Source organism: Scylla paramamosain, chromosome 7 (assembly GCF_035594125.1).
Source record: "Scylla paramamosain isolate STU-SP2022 chromosome 7, ASM3559412v1, whole genome shotgun sequence".
Classification (NCBI taxonomy): Eukaryota; Metazoa; Arthropoda; class Malacostraca; order Decapoda; family Portunidae; genus Scylla; species Scylla paramamosain.
In genome coordinates, this window is record NC_087157.1 from 21,601,706 (window position 1) to 21,622,768 (window position 21,063).

The 21,063-nt window shown below is 39.4% G+C and overlaps 1 protein-coding gene across 4 annotated transcripts in view; it reads left to right on the forward strand.

Moving 5' to 3' along the window:
• LOC135102203 (serine/threonine-protein kinase atr-like) overlaps positions 1-21,063 on the forward strand; it is a 479,415-nt gene that overhangs the window by 70,865 nt on the left and 387,487 nt on the right. For all 4 annotated transcript variants that reach the window (XR_010269589.1, XM_064007031.1, XM_064007033.1 and 1 more), the window contains one exon: positions 9,721-9,851. Coding sequence is in view for 3 of the 4 variants with exons in the window: in XM_064007031.1 (XP_063863101.1) it covers positions 9,721-9,851 (131 nt within the window). In the remaining variant the exon portion in view is untranslated. The remainder of the gene's footprint in view (positions 1-9,720; positions 9,852-21,063) is intronic.

Below are 21,063 nucleotides of genomic sequence, written 5' to 3' on the forward strand. Positions count from 1 at the left end.
TTTGCCTCTGCTAGTTGGGGGGACCTGAGGAGGTATTTTGCTGATTTTCCTTGGAATGACTACTGCTTCCGTGTCAGAGACCCGTCTTTGTGTGCTGAGCGCATAGCAGAAGTGATAGTGTCTGGGATGGAGGCGTACATTCCTCACTCTTTTTCTTGTCCTAAACCTTCTAAACCTTGGTTTAACACAGCTTGTTCTTGTGCTATACATGATAGAGAGATGGCCCACAAAAGGTACTTAAGCCTTCCATCACCAGAATCTCATGCACTTTATATTTCTGCCCGGAACCATGCCAAGTCTGTTCTCCAACTAGCCAAAAACTCCTTCATTAACAGAAAATGTCAAAACCTTTCAAGATGTAACTCCTCTTGTGATTTCTGGCATCTAGCCAAAAATATCTCCAATAACTTTGCTTCTTCTTCTTTCCCTCCTCTATTTCAAGCAGATGGCACCACTGCTATCACATCTATTTCTAAAGCTGAACTCTTCGCTTCGCTATTTTAATAGGTGGCTTCATGCCACCTATTAAAATTCTTCGCAATGATGTTTTCCATGCCCTCGCTGGCCTAAACCCTCGGAAGGCTTATGGACCTGATGGGGTCCCTCCTATTGTTCTCTGAAACTGTGCCTCCGTGCTTGCACCTTGCCTAGTCAAACTCTTTCAGCTCTGTCTGTCAACATCTACCTTTCCTTCTTGCTGGAAGTTTGCCTACATTCAACCTGTTCCTAAAAAGGGTGACCGTTCTAATCCCTCAAACTACCGTCCTATTGTTTTAATTTCCTGCCTATCTAAAGTTTTTTAATCTATTCTCAACAGGAAGATTCTTAAACATCTTTCACTACACAACCTTCTATCTGATCGCCAGTATGGGTTCCGTCAAGACCGCTCTACTGGTGATCTTCTGGCTTTCCTTACTGAGTCTTGGTCATCCTCTTTTAGAGATTTTGGTGAAACTTTTGCTGTTGCCTTGGACATATCAAAAGCTTTTGATAGAGTCTGGCACAAAGCTTTGATTTCCAAACTACCCTCCTTCGGTTTCTATCCTTCTCTCTGTAACTTCATCTCAAGTTTCCTTTCTGACCGTTCTATTGCTGCTATGGTAGATGGTCACTGTTCTACTCCTAAATCTATTAACAGTGGTGTTCCTCAGGGTTCTGTCCTGTCACCCACTCTCTTCTTATTATTCATTAATGATCTTCTAAACCAAACTTCTTGTCCTATCCACTCCTACGCTGATGATACCACCCTGCACTTTTCCACGTCTTTTCATAGACGTCCAACCCTTCAGGAGGTAAACATATCACGCAGGGAAGCCACAGAACGCTTGACTTCTGATCTTTCTAAAATTTTTGATTGGGGCAGAGCAAATTTGGTATTGTTCAATGCCTCAAAAACTCAATTTCTGCATCTATCAACTCGACACAACCTTCCAGACAACTATCCCCTCTTCTTCAGTGACACTCAACTGTCCCCCTCTTCTACACTGAACATCCTCGGTCTGTCCTTTACTTATAATCTGAACTGGAAACTTCACATCTCATCTGTAGCTAAAACAGCTTCTATGAAGTTAGGCATTCTGAGACGTCTCTGCCAGTTTTTCTCACCCCCCCCAGCTGCTAACTCTGTACAAGGGCCTTATCCGTCCATGTATGGAGTATGCTTCACATGTCTGGGGGGGTTCCACTCATACTGCTCTTCTAGAAAGGGTGGAATCAAAAGCTTTTCGTCTCATCAACTCCTCTCCTCTAACTGACTGTCTTCAGCCTCTCTCTCACCGCCGCAATGTTGCATATCTAGCTGTCTTCTACCGCTATTTTCATGCTAACTGCTCTTCTGATCTTGCTAACTGCATGCCTCCCCTCCTTCCGCGGCCTCGCTGCACAAGACTTTCTTCTTTCTCTCACCCCTATTCTGTCCACCTCTCTAATGCAAGAGTTAACCAGTATTCTCAATCATTCATCCCTTTCTCTGGTAAACTCTGAAACTCCCTGCCTACTTCTGTATTTCCACTTTCCTATGACTTGAATTTCTTCAAGAGGGAGGTTTCAAGACACTTATTCATCAATTTTTGACCACTGCTTTGACCCTTTTATGGGACTGGCATTTCAGTGGGCATTTTTTTTATTAGATTTTTGTTGCCCTTGGCCAGTATCCTTCCTACATAAAAAAAAAAAAAAAAGTTTTACACTTGCTTTCTTCCAAAGATAGAGCTTAAAACTTGAGGAGCACAAAACTTGGGATGTTGAAAATACTAGAAAAAGATTTATTCATTCCAGTCACATGGCCCAGAATTCTGTGTGTGTGTGCTATGTTCACATCTAGTGTGACACAGCAGTGTGGCACCACTACATCCAGAACTGTGTGTGTTTTTTGTCCTCATATCTGGTGTAATGTGGTAGTGTGGTGTTACCATACGTAAGGCTGTGTGTTTTTTGTCCTGACACTTGGCATGACACATGGGTGTGGTACCACTACCAGTAGAACTATGTGAATGTCTGTGTTTTATCCTGACATTTGGTGTGAAGCAGTGGTGCAGCAGTGCAGCGTTGCCACACGTAAAACTATGTGAGTGTGTTTTATCGTGACATCCAGCATGACACAGCAGTGCATCGCCACCATGTGTAGAAATGTTTGACCAAGTGTGACATTTAGTGTGATGCAGTGGTGTAGCAGTGTGTCAATGCCACATATAGGACTGTGCAAGTGTGTGTGTTTTATCCTAACATCTGGCAACTCAGTGGTGCAGCATTGTTACATCTAGAACTGTGTGGGTGTGTATGCTTTGTCCCTGCATCTGGTATCACGAAGTGCAGTACCACTGCATCTAATACTGTGCATAGGTATTTTATTCTCATATCTGACATAGTGCGGCAGTGTCGCAGTAGTGAGACACAATGTGCCGATACTGTCGTTGTGTAGTGTGACCCCAGCCTTTCTCCTCCCCTCTCTTGCATGCAAGTTTGTGTGACTAGTGTTATGACAGTGAATGTAACACCAGTGGTAGGAAGACCTGACCCATATGCAATGAAAGTGCAAAAGTTAGGGCAGTAAGAATTTAGGACTCAACACAAAACCTAAGGGTTGCAAAACTCAGATAGTATGAAACCCACGGAGGTACTTTAGAGATGAGTGAAAGATATGTTAGGTGCCAGCCTGAATAATGACAGATGTTCAAAATACCTGATCATTATGATAAGAAGTAACATAATAGGGATGATGGTAGAGTGAAGGTGAGTATGGTTCTAGCTAGTGAAAGGATGGACTTGAAAGAGTTTAATGAGGAATATGAGAACTTATGCTAGAGGCCGAGAGTGGTTAAGATGATAGGTGGAGAGGAATTAACCTGTAAACTGTGGTGGGACTATAGCAATTTCACCCTGTGGTGTAACAATAATAAGAAAAGTCAAGGTTAATGGATTGCCAAAAATATTTTTGTTATTGCCACAAGAGGTAGATAATGCACCTATTTCCAAAATAAATGTTTAGTAGCCCTTTCCATTTTAGTGTAATTACAAAGTTATATTATGGTGCAAATTTAAGCCACTCTGTCATAGTGGGAGGGAGGAGTAGCTGATAGGGAGTGACAGGTGGGGTGAGACTCATTGCCATGGAAACAGGATATATATATATATATATATATATATATATATATATATATATATATATATATATATATATATATATATATATATATATATATATATATATATATATATATATATATATTTTTTTTTTTTTTTTTTTTTTTTTTTTTTTTGTGAGTGGGAGTGGGGGGAGGGGGAAGACAAAACAACTACTGCAGCCTACTCAGCAGCAAATGGGATCCCCTCTGCTGCTCTGGACTTTCTCTTCCTCTCATCTGTCTTTTATCTCTTTCACACTTATCTCATCATCTTCAATTTTTGCTGCTCACAATATATATATATATATATATATATATATATATATATATATATATATATATATATATATATATATATATATATATATATATATATATATATATATATATATATATATATATTATATTGTTGTGAGTGGCAAAAAATAAAAGAAGAAAAAATGATGAGATAAGTGGGAAGGAGATAAAAGACAGATGAGAGGAAGAGAAAGTCCAGAGCAGCAAAGGGGACCCTGCCTGCTGCTTACTAGGCTGCAGTAGTTATTTTATCTCCCCCCTTCCCACCACCACTCCCTTTTTGAGCACCATGTTGGAAGTGTTATTGTTTGAAAGATTATAAAGTAATGAATAACACACATACATACATACATACACACACACATACATATGCACACACATCTACACTCTGCTCCCTGCGTGCGAACAAAACACTTTACTTCTGAAATTCTAATGATCAAACTGGGGGCCAGACAAATACTGATTACTTTATGGTTAAGAGCATCTCTTCTACTAAATAATGGGTGAGATTCAGATTGAATGGACAAGGGGAAGTAAGAAAATTCATGTGGGGAACATGAGTGACTGCTTGAATGTATATCATTCTAGAAACTTCAGACTTGGTAGCTCCATGTCCAGGACATGTCCAAGTCTCACTCCCAACCTGTCTTTCTCTCTCTCTCTCTCTCTCTCTCTCTCTCTCTCTCTCTCTCTCTCTCTCTCTCTCTCTCTCTCTCTCTCTCTCTCTCTCTCTCTCTCTCTCTCTCTCTCTCTCTCTCTCTCTCTCTCTCTCTCTCTCTCTCTCTCTCTCTCTCTCTCTCTCTCTCTCTCTCTCTCTCTCTCTCTCTCTCTCTCTCTCTCTCTCTCTCTCTCTCATATTGTATTTGCCAGCATATTAGATGCACTGCTGCATAAGATGCACCCTTATTTTACAAGGATGTGTTTTGGAAAGAAATTTTATTTTGTTTCATCACAAATTTATTGAAAAAAAAATTGTAGTGTGTGTTTGTATTTACCTAGTTGTATTTGCCTAGTTGTATTGTACAGGGCACGAGCCAAAGCTCATTTTGTCCTGTCTCCATATCTATATTTATCCAGTTTCTCTTGAAACATGTACAGTGCTGTAACCATCTCTGCCTTCAAATCATTCCAGATTTCAATAGCTCAACACGGGAAGCTGTACTTCTTGATGTCACTCGAACATCCACTCTTTATTTTCTTCCCATGCCCCCTCGCACGTCTCTGTCCCTCCTCCGTCTGTGGTACCAAGTAATTTGTGTCTATTTTTTCTATATTTACTAATTTGTACATTGTTTTCAAGTGTCCTCTTTCTCTTTTTTCTAGTAGTGTTAGCAATACCATCTCTTCAAGTCTTTCTTTATAGCTTAAGTCTTTCAATTCTGGTATCATCTTTGTCAGTATCTTCTGTTTTTGTTCCAGTTTCCTTACATCTTTTTGCTATGTGGAGCCCAAACTACTGTTGCATATTCCAATTTAGGACGTATCATGCCTGTCATAATTTTCTTCATTTCTTTATTCAAATAGTTAAACGCCACTCTAATGTTTATAGAGCCGAATATCTTGTTTATGTGCCTTTCAGATGATAGTGTGTCCTGAATCATTACTACAAAATCTTTTCTTCATTACTTTTCATTATTATTTCTCCCATTTTGTAAATCCATGAAGATCTCTCTGCTATTTCCTATTTCCAACATGTGACATTTTCTGGCATTAAATTCTAGTGTCCATCTTTGGCTCCATGCATGTATTTTGTCAATATCCTTTTCCATCTCCTTGCAGTCATTTTCATCCTCTATTATTTTCATAATTTTTGTCTCATCAGCAATTGGGTTTATATAATCATTTAGATTATCTTTCATATCATTTACATATATTTGAAACTTAATAGGTGCCAACATGTGTCACTTGTCACTTTTTACCAATTTGAATTAGTGCCTCTAATTATTCTGGTAAACATCACTTCTATTATCTATTCCATTCTTATATGGCTTTTTTTTTTTTTTTTTATGTAGGAGGGACACTGGTCAAGGGCAACAAAAATCCAATACAAAAAAATGCCCACTGAAATGCCAGTCCCATAAAAGGGTCCAAAATGGTAGTCAAAAATTGAAGGATAAGTGTCTTGAAACCTCCCTCGAAGGAATTCAAGTCATAGGAAGGTGGAAATACAGAAGCAGGCAGGGAGTTCCAGCGTTTACCAGAAAAAGCGATTGAGAATACTGGTTAACTCTTGTGTTAGAGAAGTGGAAAGAATAGGGGTGAGAGAAAGAAGAAAGTCTTGTGCAGCAAGGCTGCAGGAGGAGGGGAGGCATACAGTTAGCAAGATCTGAAGAGCAGTTAGCATGAAAATAGCAGTAGAAGACAGCTAGAGATGCAACATTGCAGCAATGAGAGAGAGCCTGAAGACAGTCAGTTAAAGGAGAGGAGTTGATGAGACGAAAAGATTTTGATTCCACCCTGTCTAGAAGAGCAGTATGAGTGGAACCCCCCTAGACATGTGAAGCATACTCCATACATGGAAGGATAAGGCCCTTGTACAGAGTTAGCAGCTGGGGAGGGGGTGAGAAAAACTGGCGGAGACGTCTCAGAATGCCTAACTTCATAGAAGCTGTTTTAGCTAGAGATGAGATGTGAAGTTTCCAGTTCAGATTAGAAGTAAAGGACAGACCAAGGATGTTCAGTGTAGAAGAGGGGGACAGTTGAGTGTCACTGAAGAAGAGGAGATAGTTGTCTGGAAGGTTGTGTTGAGTTAATAGATTGGGGAATTGAGTTTATGAGGCATTGAACAATACCAAATTTGCTCTGCCCTAATAAAAAATTTTAGAAAGATCAGAAGTCAAGCGTTCTGTGGTTTCCTTGCGTGAAATATTTACCTCCTGAAGGGTTGGACGTGTATGAAAAGACGTGGAAAAGTGCAGGATAGTATCATCAGTGTAGGAGTGGATAGGACAAGAAGTTTGGTTTAGAAGGTCATTAATGAATAATAAAAAAAGAGTGGGTGACAGGACAGAACCCTGAGGAACACCACTGATAATAGATTTAGGAGAAGAACAGTAACCGTCTACCACAGCAGCAATAGAACAGTCAGAAAGGAAACTTGAGATGAAGTTACAGAGAGAAGGATAGAAGCTGTAGGAGGGTAGTTTGGAAATCAAAGCTTTGTGCCAGACTCTATCAAAAGCTTTTGATATGTCCAAGGCAACAGCAAAAGTTTCACCAACTTCTCTAAAAGAGGATGACCAAGACTCAGTAAGGAAAGCCAGAAGATCACCAGTAGAGAGGCCTTGACGGAACCCATACTGGCGATCAGATAGAAGGTTGTGAAGTGATAGATGCTTAAGAATCTTCCTAAAAAAAACTTTAGAGAGGCTGGAAATTAAAGCAATAGGACGGTAGTTTGAGAGATTAGAACGGTCACCCTTTTTAGGAACAGGCTGAATGTAGGCAAACTTCCAGCAAGAAGGATAGGTAGATGTTGACAGACAGAGCTGAAAGAGTTTGACTAGGCAAGGTGCAAGCACGGAGGCACAGTTTCGAAGAACAACAGGAGGGACCCCATCAGGTCCATAAGCCTTCTGAGGGTTTAGGCCTGCGAGGGCATGGAAAACATCATTGTGAAAAATTTTAATAGGTAGCATGAAGTAGTCAGAGGGTGGAGGAGAGGGAGGAACAAGCCGAGAATCGTCCAAGGTAGAGTTTTTAGCAAAGGTTTGAGCGATGAGTTCAGCTTTAGAAATAGATGTGATAGCAGTGGTGCCATCTGGTTGAAATAAAGGAGGGAAAGAAGAAGACACAAAGTTATTGGAGATATTTTTGGCTAGATGCCAGAAATCACGAGGGGAGCTAGATCTTGAAAGGTTTTGACACTTTCTGTTAATGAAGGAGTTTTTGGCTTGATGGAGAACAGACTTGGCATGTTTCCGGGCAGAAATATAAAGTGCATGAGATTCTGGTGATGGAAGGCTTAAGCACCTTTTGTGGGCCACCTCTCTATCATGTATAGCACGAGAACAAGCTGTGTCAAACCAAGGTTTGGAAGGTTTAGGTCGAGAAAAAGAGTAAGGAATGTACGCCTCCATGCCAGACACTATCACCTTTGTTATGTGCTCAGCACACAAAGATGGGTCTCTGACATGGAAACAATAGTCATTCCAATGAAAATCAGCAAAATACCTCCTCAGGTCCCCCCAACTAGCAGAGGCAAAACGCCAGAGGCACCTTCACTTATGGGGATCCTGAGGAGGGATTGGAGCGATAGGACAAGATATAGATATGAAATTGTGATCTGAGGAGCCCAACGGAGAAGAAAGGGTGACAGCATAAGCAGAAGGATTAGAGGTCAGGAAAAGGTCAAGAATGTTGGGCGTATCTCCAAGACGGTCAGGAATACGAGTAGGGTGTTGCACCAATTGCTTTAGGTCGTGGAGGATAGCAAAGTTGAAGGCTAGTTCACCAGGATGGTCAGTGAAGGGAGAGGAAAGCCAAAGCTGGTGGTGAACATTGAAGTCTCCAAGAATGGAGATCTCTGCAAAAGGGAAGAGGATCAGAATGTGCTCCACTTTGGAAGTTAAGTAGTCAAAGAATTTCTTATAGTCAGAGGAGTTAGGTGAGAGGTATACAGCACAGATAAATTTAGTTTGAGAGCGACTCTGTAGTCGTAGCCAAATGGTGGAAAACTCGGAAGATTCAAGAGCGTGGGTACGACAGCAGGTTAAGTCATTGTGCACATAGAGGCAACATACAGCTTTGGATCGAAAATGAGGATAGAGAAAGTAGGAGGGAACAGAGAAGGGGCTACTGTCAGTTGCCTCAGACACCTGAGTTTCAGTGAGGAAAAGAAGATGAGGTTTAGAAGAGGAGAGGTGGTGTTCTACTGACTGAAAATTAGATTTTAGACTGCAAATGTTGCAGAAGTTAATGAAGAAAAGTTGAGGGGAGTGTCAAGACATTGAGGGTCATCGACAGAAAGGCAGTCCGACCTGGGGACATTTATGGTCCCCTTTCCAGATTGGGACTCTAAGGCTGGTGTAGGAGTTGCCATGATAATTTTGAAATTTTTGAGTGAAGGGTGTATGTGTTATTAGGTGCTTGTAGTTTTGTGTGGAGGAAGAGAGTTGTCTTTAGAGGGCAGGCTGTGACTGCCCCCTTGTGTTGTGAGACACAAGAGGAAACATTCAGTGAGGTCACAGCTGGGTTTAATGATAAGCTCACAGCACCCCCTGAACAGTGCTTTAGACTTCACTGGGAGTAATTATCATTTCGGCAGGTGTCTACTGCCTTTTCCTTGTAAATCTTGTTATCTCCTTGTTATCTTACTAATTTTCTGATGCATATCCAGTCATATTTAATGATGTATTGATGATCTTTTGAATTATATTTCATGATTAGAAGTATTATTCTGTGTTGGTAAGTGGACTTTGAGACAGTAGTACAAAAATCACGCTATTTTGTTATAGACAAATGGAGCCAGAATTTTGCTTTCTGGCCATATCTCATTTTGCCTGTTTACAGCTTAATATTAAATTACCAGTATTTGGTTTTGTGTGTATATTGTATACATGTTTTCATGTTCAACCATGTGATCAAGATGGTGTTGTTAGAGGTGACTAAAAAATTAGCCAAAAAGGCTTGGAAATTTTATAAGATAATTCAGTATCACCTTTTTTACAATAATTTATTTGAAAATAGTTAAAAGGAAGTATTAGCACAAATCTCTTAAAGAAAATCATTGGCCTTAAAGTAAGACTTATGTAAAGCTACATTGAAGTTTCTGAAGGTATAAATTTTATTTATTTTTCAGTGATGCTGAGGAGACCACTTGTTGAATGTTTCTTTTTGCTAGTTGATTCATTGTCCACTGCTTCCCCACACTTCACTCAAGCCACAACTGTCTTTGAGGCCTGTGTGTCCCACAGCATCCTTATACCTGAGGTAAAGTATTGATTGATATTTGTGATATTATTACTTTTACCAACTGTTAAGTGTTATCTGCTATTCATATTAGTCTACAGTGGGCCCCTGGGGCCATACTCACAAAGATTCTTAGAATTTTGCTTAGTGCTCTGCTTAAAATTAAGACCATGCTTAAGTCTAGGCAAGCATAATAGTTAAGCACAAAACCAGTGCAGTGTGACAGTGCAAAACAGTAAAATCTTACATTTCTTAATTTTCTGTTCTTAGTGCAATGTTTTTACCATTTCTGTTGTAGCAAAACAACTAATCTTTGATTTTGTAAGGATATGAGTACATGATTTTTTTTTATAAGTGAATTAGATCATACACAAGGTGCAAGTATTATGTCTCTGTTTATGATCTTGAGGCCACAGGGCCACGACACTTACACTTGCAAGGCTGGTCCCTTCCTGTCCTTTGCTTCAGTATGGAGGAGGTAATGACCCTTAACCCTATTATCTGTGGCTTTCCTGGATTTTTGCCCTTTCTGACCAGGGGATTGCGTATTAAGTATGAGTAAACATCACCAGATGAACAGTATTCTACGGATTGCCTCATGGCAAAAGATCCAACATATTGTACACCTCCGTTCCGCTCGATTACCTGTAGCGTAGTACATATTATTACATGCAATGTTGGCCATGATTTTTCCTAACACCATTGTTCATATCTGCTCGCTCCACATCACTATTGAAGTTTCACATCAGATGGATATATTCTGCATATACACACATGCACGCACATGCACACACTACATGACAGCTGCGACAGCCACCCTTGAATGATATTATGCAGAGGAAGAGAGGAAGCTTGACATCACACGGTTATGTCTGGTGTCATCGAGCTACCAGATGATGATTAGGAAAACTGAACCTGCCACCGAGTTAAAAAAATACTGCTACATCTCTAGAGTATAAATTTGTTACAGTAGACTTTACATAAAATTTAAAAAATAAATAAATGAATAAACAAAAGTGAGTAAACATTTTCTTTCCATTTCTTCAATTCCCTATTGTTCCTGTAATGTTGCTGGCATTGAATTATCAGTCACTCTCAGAATCAGCATATTTTGTTATTTTATTGGTATATGACATGTGACAATACAAAATTATACAGGTGTTGATGAGTGACAATAGTGTAAAGATTGCTTGTGTAACAATGGAGTGCAGGGAGGCAAGGAGAGCAATGATTTCCTTTGAACTGGTAATTCAGTCATGTTCTTGATTAACAGCAATGTCTCATGAACACCACTGTAGGCTTAGTTTTCCTAAATATCATTGTGGAATCTTGATAATATCTACTGACAGGAACGGTGGCTTCACCTTTCATCAAGTGGAAGCTTATGGTTGGACCCTGTATTTTTATTGTATACAGTATGCACACACACACACACACACGTCATTACTACTACTACTACTATTATTATTATTATTATTATTATTATTATTATTATTATTATTATTATTATTTTTATTATTATTATTGTTATTATTATTATTATTATTATTATTATTATTTCAATAGATAATATTAAGAGAGAGAGAGAGAGAGAGAGAGCATTATGAACCTGCAGGTTGATGTTATATATAATACTGTTGGTTTGCAATAGATGAATACCTGCTTACTTAGCTAAGCAAGTTTTAGCCACACTGAAAAAGTACCAGAATCTGGGCCAGGACCCAACTCTCATTTATCACACCAAACATTTTCCCCAAACTCTGCCCTTTTGAAAGTGGTTTCATTTAGTAGTTGAATTTTTGTGCAAAACAGGCAATAGCAAAATTATACTTCAAAAGTAATTATTCATGATTGCAAGTAAAAGAACTGAAATTCATATGAGATGATAAAGCAAGTAATTACTTCTAAAATGAGGCGGAAAGTAAACACAAAACTTGCTTTTTGTCTTTACTTTAACTAAGTAAGATGGCACAAAATAACACTTGGGGCCAAGAAAAAAACTCCACCGCCACTCTTGGGGTTGGGATGTGTTAGCAGGTGGGAAAATGTGTGGTCAGTTGGACTGGTTGTAGCCATGTCTAGTGATTGGGACGCTCTGCCCGTCCGCCCACCCTCACACACCTCTGAAACTCGGGTTGCTGACGTCACACCTGCCTACATGGCACCACACAAACACCCAGTGTCAGCGACATCCTGCTAACATTTAAAGATCATTAACCACCACCAATAACACAACCATCAATCATTATAAACAACCACTCAATAGCACAAATAAAGGACAAAGGTATATGGTTGAAGGACACAACCACACACGCACACACACATGCATGCACATACAACTTTGTAGAAACTGTTGTGATTTAATGCCACTTAGATATCAAATTAAATTTTGAAATGGATGTTTGTTGTAAGTCAACTGTTTATTTTTTATTCCATTCTCTCTCTCTCTCTCTCTCTCTCTCTCTCTCTCTCTCTCTCTCTCTCTCTCTCTCTCTCTCTCTCTCTCTCTCTCTCTCTCTCTCTCTCTCTCTCTCTCTCTCTCTCTCTCTCTCTCTCTCTCTCTCTCTCTCTCTCTCTCTCTCTCTCTCTCTCTCTCTCTGCATAATATATATATATATATATATATATATATATATATATATATATATATATATATATATATATATATATATATATATATATATATATATATATATATATATATATATATATAAGCTATGATAAGCTGGACAATGGCATTTCTGAGCTGCTATAGTTGAAGCTGCCATGCAACTGTTTGCAGATGAATGAGAGGGTCGATTCCTCATCCAATGTAGAATTCAATGATTTCATGAGGTTCCCTAGGTGTAATCCCACACACAGTCTGTGTCAGCAAGGGTACGAACATTAGTTCTACAGACAGACAAATGGGTAACAAACACATGTACAGTATTTTTCTAACTAGGAATTTTATCCCCTGATTAGAAAAGAGCACAGAGGACAGGCCATTGAAAGAGGAAAGCTCATTGAATAAGACTTGATTCATCATTTACTCAAAGTCAGGTAACTGTGGATATATCACAGTTTAAACTGAAAATCATCACAAAGTTACTAGCAGTGGTAGATAGAATTCAGAAGTTCTGCTGTATGGGGACAAGTTCACCCTACATACCACATGCCCTTCTCAGAAAATAAAACTATCATAAAACCTTTATAATTATTATCTTTATAATATCTCCTTATAGCATTGTAGGCTAATAACCTTTTGTCAATAGATAAATCTATAATAAGTATACTTTTACTTAACCCGCGCGCTGCCGGCCACTTCTATCCTAAACCAACCCGTGCTGCCAGCCAATTTTGCATATTTTTGTTTATGCTTTCAAAAAATCCCAAACCATGTAAAAATAATGAAAACACGAGAAAAAGTTGTCTTAGAAAGTAAAAAAAACAAAAAAAAATCACCTAAGAAGTTGTCTGATGTTGGTGCGCATATGGAATCTCTTCCTCACTATCAGTGCTTTCACTCAGTACATAGTCTTTGTCATGTACAGAATCATCATCAGACATGTCTGATAACATTTCATCACTACTAGAAGAAAGTAAAGCAGAGATAATCTCTTCATCACACAACCCACGGCGGCGCGCCATGACTGCTTCCTCCGGTGGTTGTACAAGCTCTCACGAGTCTGACGCGATTGCCGCGCCGCGAGCCACCTGGGGGCCACTCAAGGAGCATACCAACAAACTAACACATTCAGTGTGTAGGGTGGAGCTTGGAGTATACTTAGTGTGTTTTTTATAAAGTTATTTAGACAAATAAACATACTAGAATTTTTTTAGATTGCCGCTGTGAATATACGGCGGTGGCACTGCGCGGGTTAAGGGCATGCTGTGGTCGAGATTTAGTAAATTAAGATGAAAAGTAACTTTTTTCAATTCCTGCAGATTATTGTACAAAAAATATTCAGAATTCATATGGTATATGAATCATAGGCATATGCACGTGACAAGACTCATTCTGATGTGTTTAAAGGGATACGAGTGGCGCACGCCACGAGGTGGGCATGGCGCAATAAACACTCTCTAAGCATTGTGGTATATTACCTGTTTTCCCTTGCCATTTCACCACTAATATTGGTCCCTGTGGTGACACTCCACCCCTCAAGTCACTTGCCTTCCTGCCATGCCAATGTCATACAGCACTCCAGTGCGACAGAGAAAGGCGAAGGGAGGTATGTGTCGCACTCCTGCTTGCTGGCTCTTGTGTTTTTTTCTTTGCTGATCTTCCTACTGCAACATGGGGAATAAACAAAATAGTCTACAGCAGCTGAAGAAGATGCGAGAGATGAAGAAAAAGAAGAGAGAAGAGGAGATAAATGAAAAGAAGAGGGAAGAGATGAATGGAAAGAAGAAAGAAGAGGAGGAAACATCAACCAACACGGAGACATCTACCTCCAGCATGTCTGCATCATCTCTCACCACTGCTGGAACTGGTTCAACTGAGCCATCTTCCTTCCCCTCAATGTCTTCTCAACCAAGGCATTCATCAACATCATACATACATGAGGAGGAGGAGAAGAAGAAAGCAGAGGGAGGGAGAAACATACATACCTGGAGGCACCGGTCTTGATTAGGACCAAAAAATATACTTGGAGAGGATTGTCTCATGGAGAACGGGGAAGGTGCCTACTGACGGTTGAAATAAACCATAATTCTATGAAATAGCATTCTTAGGACACCCACCAGTGAGCTAAATCTACCGGCAAAGGCACAAAGAACCACAGCCAGGAATTCTGATAGTGTCACTACAAGGTAAATAGCTCCTGAAATTAAGTACTAACTATGGGAATAATTAGATAATTCTTTGTATGCAGTTTCTCTATAGATCAACACACAACATATAATAAATCTACTAATTTTGATAAACACATAACGTGGGTGCTAAACTTTTAAAACTTTAAAGAGCCATATCTCAAGACATGATTTTTCGAGATATAAAAAACTGTATAAAATCAACCATTATACATATTGCCTTGAAACTTGGTGTACTTATTGACAAGGATTTGGGTAACATTTTGTCAGACCAGTTTTCCCAAAATTGATTAGAAAGTCTTTAATGAGGCAAAATAACAGCTTTTCATGGTGTTTTGATGATGTCATGAAATGGAAAAATTTTAAAAAGTCATATCTCATGACATATGGAGAAATAAAAAAAAACTTTTTCTGTGTTTCTCTAGGCCTCTTTCAGGTATGTCCATGCCAAAGCACATCTCAAAAAAATTTGAAATAAGGCCCATATGACATTTTGAATGCAACTCTATGCATGATGTCATGAAGTCATGATGGCATTACTCTATCACAGTCATATTCGTACCCATCAAAGACAACCGGTGGCTGATAATATTCAGAAAATTTCAAGTCATAAATCCTATAACTTTTTTTTTTTTTTTTATTAATTTTTCAAATCTTAACTGCAGCATGCTCTTAAGTGATGTATACCTATATAAATAACATTGCAGGCTAACAGCCTCTGTCAGGAAATAAATCTGTAACCTTTACATAAACTGTATGATATATCCATATAGTATTGCAGGGTAATACCCTATGTCAGCAAAGAAAAGTATAATAGATATACATATACATAAAATACATATACATTATATGCATAAAGCATTACAGACTAATAGCCTCTGTCGGCAAATAAAAGTGTAATAAATATACATTTATACTGGCTACATTATATATCCATATAATAGTGCAGGCTAACAAGCTTTGTCGGGAAATGATGTTAGGGTATTCACTGTCCATATGCAAGATTTAGTGTACACTGTATAAAATTTATTCTCTGATCTATTATGTCAGTTCCTCCCTTAGTAAAATCATACAATTTATATATGGCTGGCTTTCTCACACCATCATCCTTGGTAATTCCTAATATTATAGAGGGACTATACTGAGAAGCAATATTTTTTTTACCAATACTTTTGGTGGGTACTACATGATAGTTCAGTCATTTCTTCATTATCTTTGGTCTGGTACACCTGATATGACCTCTTCACTTCCAGTGACTGCCTTTATTTCTGGTGGTATGCCCTTTCTCATGCAATCTACAATACCTATGCCTGCAATACCTGGTGTTTGAAGGGACTCAAATAACTCTAGGCTAGTACACAGTCTGTCTAGACTACCACTAAGGTCTACAAATTCTTGTATCTGACTTACGAGAACCTTCACTGTTGGAAGTGACCCATGGATGTAGTGGGGTCCAGGCTGTTTGTAAGGTTTACCTGAGTATACTAACATCCTGAAGGTAAATGGAATTCTTATCATGTTCTCAAATTTATACAACAGTCCATATCGGTTAGGTTTGGTTGTATTGTACTGCCTGAATCCTATTTGAATTCTTCAAGAATATAAAGTTTCATCAATGGTCAAGAAGTCACTTGGCTCCAACACTGAACAGGTGTGGTCATTAAAATTTTTAAAAAAGATTCCTGACTGCAGCAAACTGGTCAAGTAGCCATCTCTGATGTCTGGTATCAACATTGTCTAAAGTTTGGTTTGCATGTAAAAATCCAAATCTATTCACAGACATTACTGCATCAAATACAGGGTGACCAAACTCTTCCCTATAAAGTGTTTTATATTTGTTTTGGTGTAATAAACCAAGTGCATTCAGCAAGCCCCCCCAAAAAAAACAATAATAATGCAATGTGTAACCCTGATTATTATTTGAAGACTTCTGAGAAATTTCTGTAATTATATCTTCAATTTTCTGATTAATATGATGCACAGTATCGGATATCATATCATGTTATGAACAAATCCCATGCCATTTCTTCTGAATTTACTGACCTTGTGTCTAAACAACTGGTCAATGAATTAACTAACCTATTTCTTATTAATATCTTGCTATTTCTCCGTAGGAGCCGCTCTTCATAATAATTTTCATAATAATTATGAAGAGTGGCTCCTCCAGAGAAATAGCAAGACATTAGTAAGAAACAGGTTAGTTTCATTGACCAGTTGTTTAGATGAAATTTAGATGATAATTATGTATTAGCAGGCAAGCTATGGGAGTATAAAATCACAGTAGAGAAACCACTGAGAAACTCAGATGTGGAGAAGTCCATAACATGGGTCAATAGTATGGAAAGTAGACCAACTGTGAACATATCCAGTGTTATAGAATGTTTGATAGGAGATGTGAGGCCAGTAAATTCGGAAGAAATGGCATGGAACTTGTTCATAACATCTGATATGTTTTCCAATATTGTGCGCCATACTAATCAGAAAATTGAAGGTGTAATTACTAATGTCTTGCTATTTCTCTGTAGGAGCCATTCTTCATAATCTATGTCATTGTCCACTTCCTCATCACTTTCAAATTCCATGACAAGACCTGCTTTGTCACCTATCACATCTGCCAAATCTTCGTCAGGTTTATCTGTAAAGTTTTTTTTTTTTCTTTTTTATGTAGGAAGGACACTGGCCAAGGGCAAAAAAAATCCAATTAAAAAAAATGCCCACTGAAATGCCAGTCCCATAAAAGGGTCAAAGCAGTAGTCAAAAATTAATGAATAAGTGTCTTGAAACCTCCCTCTTGAAGGAATTCAAGTCATAGGAAGGTGGAAATACAGAAGCAGGCAGGGAGTTCCAGAGTTTACCAGAGAATGATTGAGAATACTGGTTAACTCTTGCATTAGAGAGGTGGACAGAATAGGGGTGAGAGAAAGAAGAAAGTCTTGTGCAGCGAGGCTGTGGGAGAAGGGGAGGTATGCAGTTAGCAAGATCAGAAGAGCAGTTTGCGTGAAAATAGCGGTAGAAGACAGCTAGAGATGCAACATTGTGGCAATGAGAGAGAGGCTGAAGACAGTCAGTTAGAGGAGAGGAGATGATGAGATGAAAAGCTTTTGATTCCACCCTGTCTAGAAGGGCAGTAAGAGTGGAACCCCCCCAGACATGTGAAGCATACTCCATACATGGACGTATAAGGCCCTTGTACAGAGTTAGCAGCTGGGGTGGTGAGAAAAACTGGCGGAGACGTCTCAGAATGCCTAACTTCATAGAAGCTGTTTTAGCTAGATATGAGATGTGGAGTTTCCAGTTCAGATTATAAGTAAAGGACAGACCGAGGATATTCAGTGTAGAAGAGGGGGACAGTTGAGTGTCATTGAAGAAGAGGGGATAGTTGTCTGGAAGGTTGTGTCAAGTTGATAGATGGAGGAATTGAGTTTTTGAGGCATTGAACAATACCAAGTTTGCTCTGCCCCAATCAGAAATTTTAGAAAGATCAGAAGTCAAGCATTCTGTGGCTTCCCTGCGTGAAATGTTTACCTCCTGAAGGGTTGGACATCTATGAAAAGATGTGGAAAAGTGCAGGATGGTATCATCAGCGTAGGAGTGGATAGGACAAGAAGTTTGGTTTTGAAGATCATTAATGAATAATAAGAAGAGAGTGGGTGACAGAACAGAACCATAAGGAACACCACTGTTAATAGATTTAGGAGAAGAACAGTGACCGTCTACGACAGCAGCAATAGAACGGTCAGTAAGGAAACTTGAGATGAAGTTACAGAGAGAAGGATAGAAGCCATAGGAGGGTAGTTTAGAAATCAAAGCTTTTTGCCAGACTCTATGAAAAGCTTTTGATATGTCCAAGGCAACAGCAAAAGTTTCACCAAAATCTCTAAAAGAGGATGACCAAGACTCAGTAGGGAAAGTCAGAAGATCACCAGTAGAGCGGCCTTGATGTAACCCACACTGGCGATCAGATAGAAGGTTGTGAAGTGATAGATGTTTAAGAATCTTCCTGTTGAGGATAGATTCAAAAACTTTTGATAGGCAGGAAATTGAAGCAATAGGATGGTAGTTTCAGAAATTAGAACAGTCACCCATTTTAGGAACATGCTGAATGTAGGCAAACTTCCAACAAGAAGGAAAGGTAGATTTTGACAAAGTTCAAAGAGTTTGACTAGGCAAGGTGCAAGCACAGAGGCGCAGCTTCAGAGAACAATAGGAGGGACCCCATCAAGTCCATAAGCCTTCCGAGGGATTAGGCCAGCTAGTGCATGGAAAACACCATTGCGAAGAATTTTAAAAGGTAGCATGAAGTAGTCAGAGGGTGGAGGAGAGGAAGGAACAAGCCCAGAATCGTCCAAGGTAGAGTTTTTTGCAAAGGTCTGAGCGAAGAGTTTAGCTTTAGAGATAGATATGATGGTAGTGGTGTCATCTTGTTGAAATTAAGGAGGGAAAGAAGAAGAAGGAAAGTTATTGGAGATATTTTTGGCTAGATGCCAGAAGTCATGAGGGGAGTTAGATCTTGGAAGAGTTTGACACTTTCTATTAATGAAGGAGTTTTTGGCTAGTTGGAGAACAGACTTGGCATGGTTCCGGGCGGAAATATAAAGTGCATGAGATTCTGGTGATGTAAGGCTCAAGTACCTTTGGTGGGCCACCTCTTATCATGTATAGCATGAGAACAGGCTGTGTTAAACCATGGTTTGGAAGGTTTAGGTTGTGAGAAAGAGTGAGGGATGTACGCTTCCATGCCAGACACTATCACCTCTGTTATGCGCTCAGCACACAGAGATGGGTCTCTGTTATGGAAGCAGTAGTCACTCGAAGGAAAATCAGCAAAATACCTCCTCAGGTCCCCCAAACTAGCAGAGGCAAAATGCCAGAGGCACCTCCACCTAAGGTGATCCTGAGGAGGGACTGGAGCGATAGTACAAGACACAGATATGTGATTGTGATTGGAGGAGCCCAACGGATAAGAGAGGATAACAGCATGAGCAGTATTAGAGGTTAGGAAAAGTTCAAGAATGTTGGGCATATCTTTTAGATGGTCAGGAATACGAGTATGGTGTTGCATCAATTGCTCTAGGTCATGGAGGATAGCAAGGTTGAAGACTAGTTCACCAGGATGGTCAGTGAAGGGAGAGGAAAGCCAAAGCTGGTGGTGAACATTGAAGTCCCCAAGAATGGAGATCTCTGCAAAAAGGAAGAGAGTCAGAATGTGCTTCACTTTGGAAGTTAAGTAGTCAAAGAATTTCTTATAGTCAGAGGTATACAGCACAGATAAATTCAGTTTGAGAGTGACTCTAGTCATAACCAGATGGTGGAAAACTCAAAAGATTCAAGAGTGTGGGCATGAGAGCAGTTTAAGTCATTGCGCACATAATCGCAACATCCAGCTTTGGATTGAAAATGAGGATAGAGAAAGTATGAGGGAACAGAAAAGGTACTACTGTCAGTTGCCTCAGATGCCTGTGTTTCAGTGGGGAAAAGAAGATGAGGTTTATTAGAGGAGAGGTGATGTACTAAAGATTTAAAATTAAATCTAAGACCGCAAATGTTGCAGAAATTAATGAAGAAAAAGTTGAGGGAGGCGTCAAGACACTTAGGGTCGATACCAGAAGAGCAGTTCAACCTGGGTACATTTTGTGTTCCCCTCCTCGGATGGGAACTTTGAGGCTGGTGTGGGAATTGCCATGATTTTGAATTTTGAGTGAAGGGTGTGTGTGTGTGTGTGTGTGTGTGTGTGTGTGTGTGTGTGTGTGTGTGTGTGTGTGTGTGTAATTAGGTGCTTGTAGTTTTGTGTGAAGGAAGAGAGTTGTCTTTAGAGGACAGACTGTGACTGCTCCCTTGTATTGTGAGACACAAAGAGAAATGTTCAGTGAGGTCACAGCTGGGTTAAATGATAAGTTTACAGCACCCCCTGATCCAGTGCTTTAGACCTCAATGGGAGTAATTATCATTTCGGCAGGTGCCTACTGCTTCCTGGTGTAAATCTGTTGCCTTGGCAACTCCCACCTGAAACTGCTTCGAATGTTGTCACTAACTCACCCAACCTCTCTTTGTAGTTCTATTGTGAGATGATGCAGGAGAGAAAGTACAACTCACGCACAAAGAAATGCTGATCACACTGCCTGATTGTGTGGGACACACCCTGTTATTCTTCACTTGCAAGTCATATGTTCTTATATTTTTACTTGAAATTCTACAGGAAAGAGAATAATAACTACACTAAAATTATATACCAAAATTATACACACACACACATACACACACACACACAAATATTAAAAGAATGCAGAGAACAAATGGAAGAACCTACATGGGATATAATTAACAACTTGTTGAGAGAATGAAAGTACCAAGGGAATGGAGAAGAGCTAACATATTTCAATTATACAGATGGGGAAATAAAGTGGAATCATTAAATTATAGACCGGTGTCACTAACAAGT